At 42.6% G+C, this 13,753-nt stretch overlaps 2 gene segments (V, D, J or C); one reads left to right on the forward strand and one right to left on the reverse strand.

Moving 5' to 3' along the window:
• Positions 1-11,778, reverse strand: part of LOC128534692 (immunoglobulin kappa constant-like) — a 32,165-nt gene extending 20,387 nt beyond the window's left edge. The window contains 2 exon segments of the C gene segment in view: positions 11,285-11,336; positions 11,770-11,778. Of these exon segments, the coding sequence occupies positions 11,285-11,336; positions 11,770-11,778 (61 nt within the window).
• Positions 11,777-12,240, forward strand: LOC128534693 (immunoglobulin kappa variable 1-39-like). The segment is given in 2 exon segments: positions 11,777-11,825; positions 11,924-12,240. Coding segments are annotated over 2 exon segments (366 nt in total).
• The last annotated feature ends 1,513 nt before the right edge of the window (positions 12,241-13,753 follow it).

Below are 13,753 nucleotides of genomic sequence, written 5' to 3' on the forward strand. Positions count from 1 at the left end.
CTGATTACTGCCACACCTGTTTCAATCAAGAAATCACTTAAATAGGAGCTACCTGACACAGAGAAGTAGACCAAAAGCACCTCAAAAGCTAGACATCATGCCAAGATCCAAAGAAATTCAGGAACAAATAAAAACAAAAATAATTGAGATCTATCAGTCTGGTAAAGGTTATAAAGCCATTTCTAAAGCTTTGGGACTCCAGCAAACCACAGTGAGAGCCATTATCCACAAATGGCAAAAACATGGAACAGTGGTGAACCTTCCCAGGAGTGGCCGGCCGACCAAAATTACCCCAAGAGCGCAGAGACAACTCATCCGAAAGGCTACAAAAGACCCCAGGACAACATCTAAAGAACTGCAGGCCTCACTTGCCTCAATTAAGGTCAGTGTTCACGACTCCACCATAAGAAAGAGACTGGGCAAAAACGGCCTGCATGGCAGATTTCCAAGGCGCAAACCACTTTTAAGCAAAAAGGACATTAAGGCTCGTCTCAATTTTGCTAAAAAACATCTCAATGATTGCCAAGACTTTTGGGAAAATCCTTGTGGACCGACGAGACGAAAGTTGAACTTTTTGGAAGGTGCGTGTCCCGCTACATCTGGTGTAAAAGTAACACAGCATTTCAGAAAAAGAACATCATACCAACAGTAAAATATGGTGGTGGTAGTGTGATGGTTTGAGGTTGTTTTGCTGCTTCAGGACCTGGAAGGCTTGCTGTGATAGATGGAACCATGAATTCTACTGTCTACCAAAAAATCCTGAAGGAGAATGTCCGGCCATCTGTTCATCAACTCAAGCTGAAGCGATCTTGGGTGCTGCAGCAGGACAATGACCCAAAACACACCAGCAAATCCATCTCTGAATGGCTGAAGAAAAACAAAATGAAGACTTTGGAGTGGCCTAGTCAAAGTCCTGACCTGAATCCTATTGAGATGTTGTGGCATGACCTTAAAAAGGCGGTTCATGCTAGAGAACCCTCAAATAAAGCTGAATTACAACAATTCTGCAAAGATGAGTTGGCCAAAATTCCTCCAGAGCGCTGTAAAAGACTCATTGCAAGTTATCGCAAACGCTTGATTGCAGTTATTGCTGCTAAGGGTGACCCAACCAGTTATTAGGTTCAGGGGGCAATTACTTTTTCACACAGGGCCATGTAGGTTTGGATTTTTTTTCTCCCTAAATAATAAAAACCATCATTTAAAAACTGCATTTTGAGTTTACTTGTGTTATCTTTGACTAATAGTTAAATGTGTTTGATGATCAGAAACATTTTGTGTGACAAACATGCAAAAGAATAAGAAATCGGCAAATAGTTTTTCACACCACTGTATATATATATATATATATATATATATATATATATATATATACAGATGCAGACATACACTATTTACATATTTACAATTTTTATATATATATATATATATATATATATATATATATATATATATATAAAAACAACCACTGAACCCCCCACTCCACTTCCCTACTATTAACAAGTCTTTTTTTTAGATTTTTTTGTCCATTAATTTACAGTTTTATTTACAGTTTGTGGTTTGGTTTCAGCTTTTGTCCATTTTTTTCTCCTTCTTTCTGAGTGACGATTTGTTTTTTTTTTAACCTGTTGTCTCAGTTTTTTTCAGTTCTACCTGTTTCCTCTCCGTTTTGGACAGCTGAAGGAATAGGTTTACCTGCACGTCCCTGCCTGCAGGTGTGTGTGCGGTGCTGCACCTGGCCTCCTCACTCTCCTGTACCGCGGTGCTCTGAGTCTGACTGCGCGTTTTCCTCTCGTTTTCTCCCTGGTTTTGTTGTGTTGTCTGTGTTGTCTTTGGGTGTCTGTGGTGGTGCGTTGGTCTGCGGCTGCTGTGTTTTGGTGCAGACGTTGGGGGCGTGGTCACTGTCAGCACTAAACACTGTACCGGCATCAGGTTCCCGTTTTTTGTTGTCGTTGTCTGGAGTGTTTTTTAGTCAGGAAGACTACCGCTGCTTTATTCATCCGGGAGGCAGAGTAGATGTTCTGGCACCGGATCTGCTCCCCCATCGCTAGCAGAACTTCCTCCAGCAGTACACCGTCTTTCACAACACACCTGGTGCCATTCTGGAGAGACAAAGTCTCTCCTCCAGCCTCAGAGGCCATGGTGCCTCTCTCTCTCTCTCTCTCTCTCTCTATCTCTCTCTCACTATAATCTTTTAACTTTTGTTTTTTAACTAATAACATAAACCAAATATGAATAAATAAAAAAACTCGACAGTATGTTGCAAAAGCTTGGCAGGATGCCAGACAGCCTTCCGCACACTCACTCACACCCAGCGCATCCGCAGAGAGAGAGAGAGAGAGAGAGGGAGAGAAAGAGAGAGAGAGAGAGATCGGAAATACTATTTTGTGTGCTTGAAAAAACATTTCTCAAAATGCCAACTTTGAGAAGAATCAATCTGACAGAGTTTGTCCGCACACAGCACACACATTCACACACACACACACATACACACACACACACACACACACACATTAGCTGACATTAATGCATTTACGGTATCATTATTCACACTTCACCAATATTACTTTCTGTGAACAAACCATTTTCTAATATCCATGACACTGACACACCATCACTTTTTTATTTCTATTTCATCTTAAGTAAAATGTATTTCGGGCATCATGAGGGTTCATTGTGACCCTGAACCTCCAGGGTCAAACTTTCGAGCCCCTGGTTAGGGGCCATATAAATGTTCTAACCCTAACCCTAGACTAATAGAAGTTTACAAATTGCCCATAGTGTTTGAGTGTGTGCTTTTGGATAAAATGTATTACCCTTATTAACTGGTAACTGTAACTGGGGCCCCGAGGGCCCAGCAATAGGGTCCAGGCTCCCGTGTCCCCGTACAGGATAAGTGCTATAGAGAATGAGTGATAGAATTGTGTTTATTTATTTATTCTAATTCACACAGTATTTACTTTATCTATTTATGTAGCTATTATAGATATTTATATGTGTTTGATAAAAGTACACTGTAAAAATTGCTTTTGAAATTTACAGTAAATTATTGGCAAAAAGTTGGCAATAAAGAACTGTAAATTCATGGTAATATACCATGAATGATATCACAGTACATTACTATGTCAGAAAATCTGTTATTTACTGTGTAAAAAATTACAGGGTTTTACTGTTTACTTTTTATTGTACTTTACTGTAATTCTCATTTAGAGCAATCCACTGTAATGTCATGTTTTACAGTTAAATAGTAAAATCTGTATTTACATTAACTTACTGTAATTGTATTAATTATAGTAATAACCTGGTAACGGCAGTTGCCTATAAAGTACTGTAAAAATATTTGGAGTCTTCTGTAACAAAAGAATTCTGTAAAAATACAGTAATTTAAAATAGCATGACCTATACAGAACAAAGAACACATTGTACTTTTAGTATTTTATTGTAAAATGGGCAAAACATCACAAAGATCCACCAAGCCAGTAAACACTGGAAAATAAGAAACATTCTACTGTATTGCAAACAGCCTTAATAGCAATGAGGTAGATTCTTTTTCCTTTATTTATATCTGACTCACTATTCAGCCAAATGTTCTGATAGTAATTCACCATTGAAAATTTTTTAATCTGAATCTCTTAAATCTGAACATGGCTAAAATAAAAACTAAGCAAATATCATATACTGCATTCTACATCCTGAGTTATATTACTGCATATAGAGTCATGAGGTAGTGCAATTGTGTGTGTGTGTGTGTGTGTGTGTGTGTGTGTGTGTGTGTGTGTGTGTGTGTGTGTGTAATCTTTTGTCCTGGTTTGTATGTAATGTTAATGTGTGTGAGTGAGTGAATTGGAGTCAGTTGTTCTGAATAAGAAACTCAGCACTGAGACATTTTATCCGGACATGACTAATCTAAATATATACAGTATATTGGCATATAATAATCAACAAGAACAGGAACTTGAAGATGCATTCTTACTTTCACAAAGGAGTTATCTAAAATATGCACGTGTAATGTTTGTATGTAAATGACAGTTTGTATTAGACTTTATATGTGAATATGTGTGTGAGTTTGTTTGTGAGAGAGAGTAAGAATATGTGTGTAGGTGTGTGTGTGTGTGTCAGAGTGTATGTGTGTGTGTGTCAGAGTGTATGTGTGTGTTCCACAAAATGATCTAAAAGTTTTACATCTGCGTGCAATGCTTGTGTTTGAGTGTGAATTTTGTGCATGTGTAATGTTTGTGTATGAGTTTATGAATGTGTGTATTACATTTATTGGTATAAGAGTGAAAATCTGTGTTTCGTGTATGTAATTGTTCTGTACTTGAGTGGGTGAATGCATGTGTGTCTAATGTAAAAAAACTGTGTGTACACATAAAGGCAACAGAAAAGTGCATACACCTACAAACACAGCCAATCAAAGTCCATTAACCCCCTTAGGAGACTGCAGACATTTCCATTCATGGCCTGCTTCTTCATCTGTACCATCTGTCCACTGGTTTTACTCACAGCCTTTCTGACAGTGGTCTTGGAGCCAGTGCTTGGATTGATCCCCACAAAACATCTGCATCTGATTGAATATCACAACCCTAGTGCCATTTAGTCTCATAATACATCTATACATTTATACATCTGTATGGCCAATATTTTCAAAACCTGGCAAATTGCACCAAAACAATCTAGATTAATAGCCCTCAAGAAAAATACGTATTTTTGATTTTGAGGTGGACAATTTCATCAACGCAAATGAAATTTGCAAACTACAGTGTTCCAACAGCATTATACAAATTAAAAGTATTAACCAAATTAATCTCCTACCTACTGTCATGAACGGGGTGTTGTGGCAGGTGTTGAACGCCGTGGGCAGAAGGAGCAGGCATAGAGGCAGAGGGGTGGTGTAACCAAAAAAGTCTTTTAATTAAGGGTAAACACAAAGTATAAATAAAGATACAAACAAAGGAACAAACAAACTCAAACAATACTTAACTTTGTGCTAACTGGGGCTCTCTGGCAGGACACAGGCAGGGGGAGACACAAAACACGCCCTGTGGCGAGACACAGGCAGGGGGAGACACAAAACACGCCCTGTGGCGAGACACAGGCAGGGGGAGACACAAAACACGCCCTGTGGCGAGACACAGGCAGGGGGAGACACAAAACACGCCCTGTGGCGAGACACAGGCAGGGGGAGACACAAAACACGCCCTGTGGCGAGACACAGGCAGGGGGAGACACAAAACACGCCCTGTGGCGAGACACAGGCAGGGGGAGACACAAAACACGCCCTGTGGCGAGACACAGGCAGGGGGAGACACAAAACACGCCCTGTGGCGAGACACAGGCAGGGGGAGACACACAACACGCCCTGTGGCGAGACACAGGCAGGGGGAGACACACAACACGCCCTGTGGCGAGACACAGGCAGGGGGAGACACAACACGCCCTGTGGCGAGACACAGGCAGGGGGAGACACAAAACACGCCCTGTGGCGAGACACAGGCAGGGGGAGACACAAAACACGCCCTGTGGCGAGACACAGGCAGGGGGAGACACAAAACACGCCCTGTGGCGAGACACAGGCAGGGGGAGACACAAAACACGCCCTGTGGCGAGACACAGGCAGGGGGAGACACAAAACACGCCCTGTGGCGAGACACAGGCAGGGGGAGACACAAAACACGCCCTGTGGCGAGACACAGGCAGGGGGAGACACAAAACACGCCCTGTGGCGAGACACAGGCAGGGGGAGACACAAAACACGCCCTGTGGCGAGACACAGGCAGGGGGAGACACAAAACACGCCCTGTGGCGAGACACAGGCAGGGGGAGACACAAAACACGCCCTGTGGCGAGACACAGGCAGGGGGAGACACAAAACACGCCCTGTGGCGAGACACAGGCAGGGGGACAAACACATAACAGGACACAAACGAGGCGTGGAGCTGAAACTGGACCCTAGAGAGGAACGGGAGACACTAGAGAGGAACGGGAGACACTAGAGAGGAACGGGAGACACTAGAGAGGAACGGGAGACACTAGAGAGGAACGGGAGACACTAGAGAGGAACGGGAGACACTAGAGAGGAACGGGAGACACGTAAAGACTAGAGACGAGAGACCAAGAGAGGGACGGGACAAGGGCTAAAGACATGGCAATCAGCTAGGCATGGCTTTTAGCTAAACATGGTTAAGCAGTGCTTAACCATGGCAGTTAGCTACACATACACCTAGCTAAGCATGTCTTTAGCCCCAACATGCACTAAGCTACACTTACCTAATAGCTTAACACACACTAGGGAATGGGGGCACAGAAACACAGACGAAGGATACCCAGTGGCTAGGCTAGGGGACCCATCAAAGGCTAGGCTAGGGGACCCATCAAAGGCTAGGCTAGGGGACCCATCAAAGGCTAGGCTAGGGGACCCATCAAAGGCTAGGCTAGGGGACCCATCAAAGGCTAGGCACACTGGGCAACTAGGGAGGTAGGAAACACAGGACGGCTAGAGACACAGAGGGGCTATGGCTAGAAGCATGCTCCTAGCCACACACACACCTAACTACTTACCTGCTCTAGCTAAACACAAGAACACAGGAGGACAGGACTGAATCAGCTCCACTAACAGACACGCACAAGATACACAGAAACATTGCCAATAAGAGAACCCAAGTCAACACAACTAAAATCAAAGTACAAACTAAACAGATAAAACAGAACAAACCAAAATGCCCACATAAATGACAGTGGTGGTACCAGAAATGCTCGACCCAGTTTCCCAGTCTAAACTGCTATTTAAAGATTGATTGATGGCTACCTCGGTTCAGGTGTGCACTCGCATCACCTGACCGAGGTGCCTGCTGGGAAACTGAGTCGGCCAACAAAAACTACAAAATAAAAACAGTGGCCTCTAGTGGCGGACCCTTACACCTACACCACTACTTGCATTGAAATATGCTTTCAGTTATACAAATATGTTTCTCAGTGAACCTTTGGGGCTATATTTTGACAGGGTTGAGTACATCATAAAATGTCTCGGGTTACTTCGCTTCAACCCTGTTCCCTGAAAAGGCGGGAATGAGATGCTGCGTGAAAACGCTATGGGAGCATCTTTCTGTGTTGCCAGTTGTGAAGCATGTGTGTATCAAACACGCCAAATTTTGACATATATAACCTTGGTCATGTGACGTCATCTGATAAGGCTCACCTGCAGGTTATAAATAGGAGTGAACCAGAAACATTCCTCAGATAAATTTTGTCTGAAAGGACATCCAGTCACACAGGCAGTAGAGCACAGCATCTCGTTCCCGCCTTTTCAGGGAACAGGAAAGCAAAGTAACCCGAGACGTTTCCTTTCACGGGCTACACTCGATGCTGCATAAAAACGCTATGGGAACGAGAATACCAACGCCGCCGCATTGCAAGTGTCTGGACCCCAAGGTTGTGTAGCGTGTGCGCACAAGGCTGACAATCTGGGAGGCTGACTCGAGGACCCTTGAGTCCGGAGTAGCATGAACATCTAGACTATAAAATCTAACAAATGTGTGCAGAGAGGATCAACCTGCCACGTCACACACTTGCTGCAGAGGAATACCTCTTGCCAGCGCAATAGATGAGGCGATCCCCCTGGTTAAATGAGCCCTAATTCCTAGAGGCGAAGTGAGGGCAATAGCATCTCTCACCTGGTGTGACAAGGTCTGTGTAGTGGCGGCCGCCCCCCGGTTACGGCCCCTATAGCATATAAAAAGCTGCTCTGACATACGCCACTGGCTGGTGCGGTGGACGTAAATCTGAAATCTGTAACGTGAATCTGCTGAACACAGTAAGTGAAGTTTTGTCACGAACTAACCGGAATGATCAGAAGAATTAGCACATTTAGCGATTAGCCCTTTGTAGCATGGATGGTAAACCCAAATGCAGAAGCGAGCGAATAGGCAGGATAACCACACGATTTAGTTTAAGGACTCTTACAGAAAGGGAGCAAGGGAAAAACACAAATTTAATCCGCATACTATAAACACACAAGTAGACTCAAAAAAGTGAGTGGGCCAGGGGTAGCTCAGTGGTTAAGGCATTGGACTACAGTTCAGAAGTTCCCAGGTTCAAACCCCACAACCTGTTGCTGTTGGGCCCTTTGAGCAATTGTTGGGCCCTTGAGCAAGGCCCTCAACTGCTCAGATGTATAATGAGATAAAAAAAAAAGTAAGTTGCTCTGGATAAGAGCGTCTGCCAAATGCCTGCACTGTCCCCACAGGTTTTAGGAAGTCATGCCCCGAAGGGCCTCAGCTGTCCAGGTGGCACAATAGGTTGTGTTGTAATGGTATGACTTTTGGGGGCTAATCAGTACTAGATATTTCAGAAAGTGTTAATAAATGTTAATAATCTAAACCTGAACACTGATGCTACACAATGACTTGCTTTTAATATCATCAGATTTCTGCATTAACAGTGATGCTGAAACTTTGTTAAGAGACATTGGGGATCATTCTGAGGATTGGAGAGAGGGACATCCTGACCCCTGCACTGCTGGATCTAGTGTGAGCTTCACTGTTGCCATCTTTAGTCTGTGTGAGCTGCTGTAAAAGCCATTCAAAGTGAATACTCATCTTAAGCAGGTGTCAGATAAAATGCTGCAGGGTACGACGAGACTCGGGGTCTGCCTTACCTACCCACAATCTCCACCAGTGTAAATGACACAGGAAGGCAGGAATGTGGGGAAAAGTGCTTTTATATTTGTGGTTTGCACACTTTCGTGTTTTTCACTATGTATTATATAAAATATTACTGTAACAGGATGGTTAATTATAACTTACAATCACAAAATAACTTTTCTTCCTAAAGCTATACAGAAACCTGGAGAAGCTCCTAAACTCCATATACACCAGGTATCTCAGCATCAGTGTGGGATTCCAGATGGTTTCAGTGGACGTGGACTATGGGACAAAATTAGTAGACCACATGTGAATAAGCTCAGGATCAGTACTGTCAGATACAACTCATGCTGGTGTGAGAAAATGCTGCTCACAACAGGGTCCCTGATCTTTATTCACTCATTTAGTCATTTATATAATATATAGTGGCGTGGGCAGGGCGGCGGCTGACGACCAGCATGCCTTGCGGGAATGTCAGTGTGTTTACCATGTGGGGGAAAGGTGTTTGGGTTAGTGGCTTCGGCCCTGTTTGTGGGTGGTGTGTGTGTGACGTGTGAAATGTGCTCTGGTTCATGCTTAGACTGAATTGGAGGTATAGGCTTCATGTGAATGTGCTGTTCATGCTTTTTGTTTGACTGTGGGTATAAAATAAAGTACTCCCGGCCATTGCATTGGAGAGCAAGTAAGCTCACTCGTCTCTTCAACATCCTTCTCGGCGGTAAAACGCTTTTTTTTACACACACACACGCACACACGCACACACACACACACACGCACACACACACACACACACACACACACACACACACACACACACACACACACACACACAGAGCGCCTGTGTGCGTTTATTTGTACTTTTTTTAAAGGTAAAATGCACCTTAATTTGTTTTATTTTTACTTTATATTTTGTGTTAATTATTTTTGTGTATTTATTTTGTTGGGCTGTGGAACGAATAATTTGAGTTTCCCATTTTTTCTTATGGGAAAATTAAATTTGGTTTACGAGTGTTTTGGAATACGAGCCCGTTTCCTGGAACGAATTATGCTTGTAATCCGAGGTTCCACTGTACATGTTCCTAAAAGACTAAATTACCTCACACCCTTAACAGGACTAGGAGTGTGTGTGGTGTGTTATATGTGTGTTAAAGTTCTTATAGAGGTGGATTAATTGATTCAGTAAAAAGGTACCACACTGTAATTATGACCTTTAATGTGTCAGATATCAATAAAAGTCTGAGCTTTTAAACATAATAGAGATGAAAGAAGAATAATAGTCTACATATTAATCCTGTCTTAAGGAGAGAGCAGTGAGGTGTAAGTGAGATTTACATGAACAGGACTGAATAGTTTCATTTCTCCCAGAATAGAACAGAAACTTCACCAGATGTTCAACTTCCTTCAGTCAAACTCACTGAAGCACAACACACAGCACTGAATCTACAGCTAATCCCACTCTCTCATCACACTGATCATCACTATTAACTCCAATAAAAGAACAGACAACGTCCAAAACTCAGCTTTATTTCAGCAAAAACTACAGGAAGAGCAACAGGACAGTGAAGAGAGTAAAGACAGAAATGTCAGCATTGTGTAGAATTGAAACTCTATTGTAGATGATCATAACCAGCTCTATGTTAAACTCTATCTTGGATCCACTAGTCTTCACACTGACTCTTTCTGAACGTGACTGGATGATTGACGTTGTTATGGGAGACCTTACAGCTGAACTCCTCCCCCTTTTCCCAGAGGTCTTTGCTGAGGGTCAGGGTGCTGCTGCGGCTGTAACGGCTGTTCTTCTCTTCTTCTGTGCTGGTCAGAACCCCGTTCTTCACCTCTGAGCCGTCCACTGTCCAGCTCACCAGCGCCCCCTGTGGAGAGTAGCCAGACAGCAGGCAGAGCAGCGAGGCCGATCCCTCAGACAGCTGCAGAGGGGACGGAGGGAGCAGAGACACGGAGGGCTTTACCACGACACCCGCTGGAGAGGAGAAACACACACACATTATAAACACATCATATACACGTCATTTACACACAATTATAAAATATGTTTATAACTTTGTGGAACTGACTGATCTTACAGAGTAATTAAGTCTAATAAAGTCTGACTTCATGACTGAGTTTCATTGAGTATTTTATTATTTAACATCAGTTTCAGTGCAGAGACAAAACACACATGATTTACACTGTCTTTTATCTGGGAAAATAATTTATCGTAACAAGTGTTATTACTTTATAAACCTTCAGCATATTTAACTGCAGCAAATACGAATGTAGCTGATTACAGAAATATTCATTGTTTAACACAAACACACACAGCAGCTTTCATCTGGATTTTACATCAGCACACACTAACTATATTTATTAAATCTTTATTATAGAGTAACTGCAGAGTTATTGCATGTGGAATATATAGCAAGTGTGTAATTATTACATATTTAACATAAATAATTGGAGATTTGTTTAAAAAGATTTATATGGGATCTGTTCTGATACTGAAATGTATTCCTCATCAGAGCAGAATAATACACAATAAACATCACTTATACAATAACAAACATATATAATCTGTTTGGTTTAGATGAAATTATTACCACAATTAGTAATTCTCTATATGGATTTAGTTTTAAAAAAGAAAACACACTTACTGTTGACGATGAGTTTGGAGCCTCCACCAAAAGTCCACCACAGTGATACATTCTAATGAAACCATCGTACAAAAACCTCCATCACACTGCAGTGCACACACACACACACACACACACACTTACACACACACACACACACACACACACACACACACACACACACACACACACACACACACACTTACACACACACACACACACACACACACACACACACACACACACACACACTTACACACACACACACACACACACACACACATACACACACACACACACACACACACACACACACACACACACACTTACACACACACACACACACACACACACACTTACACACACATACACAAACACACACACACACACACACACACACACACACTTTGCATTAGCAGCCCATGCTTCAGTGCTCTGTGAGTGTTTATAGCCCTGTGACTTTAACACTTCATGACTGAGAGCTGCTGCTCAGCAACTTCACCCACAGCAACCATGACTTTGATCAGCGTCTTCATCTGCACACTGGCCCTCTGGACTCAAGGTGAGAGTTTAACATCAACTCACAGCCTCACACACTTCATCTCATACTAATTCTACAGCACTTTACAGCATAGAAACACAATCTATGTTCCTCTTCAGGATCCAGAGGTCAGGTGACTGTGACTCAGACTCCTTCAGTGCAAACTGTTGCTCCAGGAAACACCGTCACCATCAACTGTAGAACCAGCAGCAGTACCTCTACTAGCTACCTCCACTGGTACCAGCAGAAATCTGGAGAAGCTCCCAAACTCCTGATCTATTCTACTAATAGATTACAGTCAGGGACTCCAGCTCGTTTCAGTGGCAGTGGATCTGGTACTGACTTCACTCTGACCATCAGAGGAGTCCAGACTGAAGATGCAGGAGATTACTACTGTCAGAGTTACCATAGTGGTGGTGTGTTCACACAGTGTTAGAGCGTGGTACAAAAACCTGGGTGAGTGAGAGAGCACAGAGAAGCACTGCTGCAGCTGGGAGCGACTGCAGGTGCTGAGGGGGAGGATGTGATACAGCTCAATCACACACACTGTGCACGAGAGAAAACACACCACACTAACTCACTAATACACATTAGTGATTAATTAATCTGTGAGAACAATGAGAGTGGACAACCACAAACTTCCTGATCATTCCAGAATCGGCACAGATTAATTTGGTGGTAATGGGGTTTAAAAGAGAACATAATGTGTATGTGTGTGTGTGTGTGTGTGTGTGTGTGTGTGCATGTGTGTGTGTCTGAGAGGGAGGGAGAAGTTCATTCATTACAGTGCACAGTTGTATTCAGTGTTCAAATGTTAGCATTCCCTGGAAATAGTGCATTAACCACCTGTCTCCTTTCTCTGATAGTCAGCTGTAAAAAGTCATTGATCTGTTCCTCGACATCTGTCTTCGACTCTCTCTCTGTGTGTGTGTGTGTGTGTGTGTGGTAATACACATCTTATTTATCCACGATGCAGTGTACATATTTTCACACCCGACCTGCTCTCCCACCACTAGCATCACCTCCTCCACCTGTACACCGTCCTCCAGCACACACCTAACGCCATGCCGAAAAGGAAGAGTCTCCTCACCAGCCTCAGAGGCCATGGTGCCCCGCTCACTCTCTCTCACTCTATTTTTTTTCTAGTAACATTAACTAATAATAAAAACAAATAATTAATGCGGGGAAAAGTAAGCAGTCTTACACAAAAAAATTGGCAGAATGCCAAACAGCCTTCCTTGTGCTCTTCGTACTCTCAGGCAACTCTTTATATTTTTATGCCAAATTTCATGCTACATGGGTCAGGCCAAATGACTTCACTTTTATTTTATTTAAAAACAATTATTTGGCATCACAAATCCAGCCATGAAAATAATCCATTCTTATTTCATCAGACGCTGCATCTATTGAATGGAATAAATTTTCCCACATGTAGACCCTTACATAATCCTTCCATCAGAAATCGAGAGATCTTTTAAATTTTTTAATCAGGTTCAGGAAGGCAGAGTATGATGGAGGACATGCATTTGTAAAATGTTTGTTATAGCCATCACAATCCCCCTGGACTCAAGCTTACATTGTACCAATTAACAACATAAACAGGAGGTTAGTAGACCATCCAGAAATGTTGATGTTCTGTGTTTCATGGTTCCAATAAAACAAGGTGAAAAAAAAAAACCAAATCTGATGACCACAAAGAGGGTCACATTATCACCTCACTTGTCAGGCATGTCTATAATGACACAGTCACTAATTATGTTACAACTTCTACTTTTCTTCTTTATTACATTAAACTTCATCCAGAATACATTTATGGGGTCTCTCCACTGATTCCAAATCTAAGTGGATGAAAGGCTTTCCATGATAATAGATAACAGATAGTACCAGCACTGGAACATTTAACTATAATGTTTCACACCACATTCCAGGTGTTCTACAATCGGTAATTA

This window comes from Clarias gariepinus, chromosome 12 (assembly GCF_024256425.1).
Source record: "Clarias gariepinus isolate MV-2021 ecotype Netherlands chromosome 12, CGAR_prim_01v2, whole genome shotgun sequence".
In the NCBI taxonomy this organism is placed as follows: Eukaryota; Metazoa; Chordata; class Actinopteri; order Siluriformes; family Clariidae; genus Clarias; species Clarias gariepinus.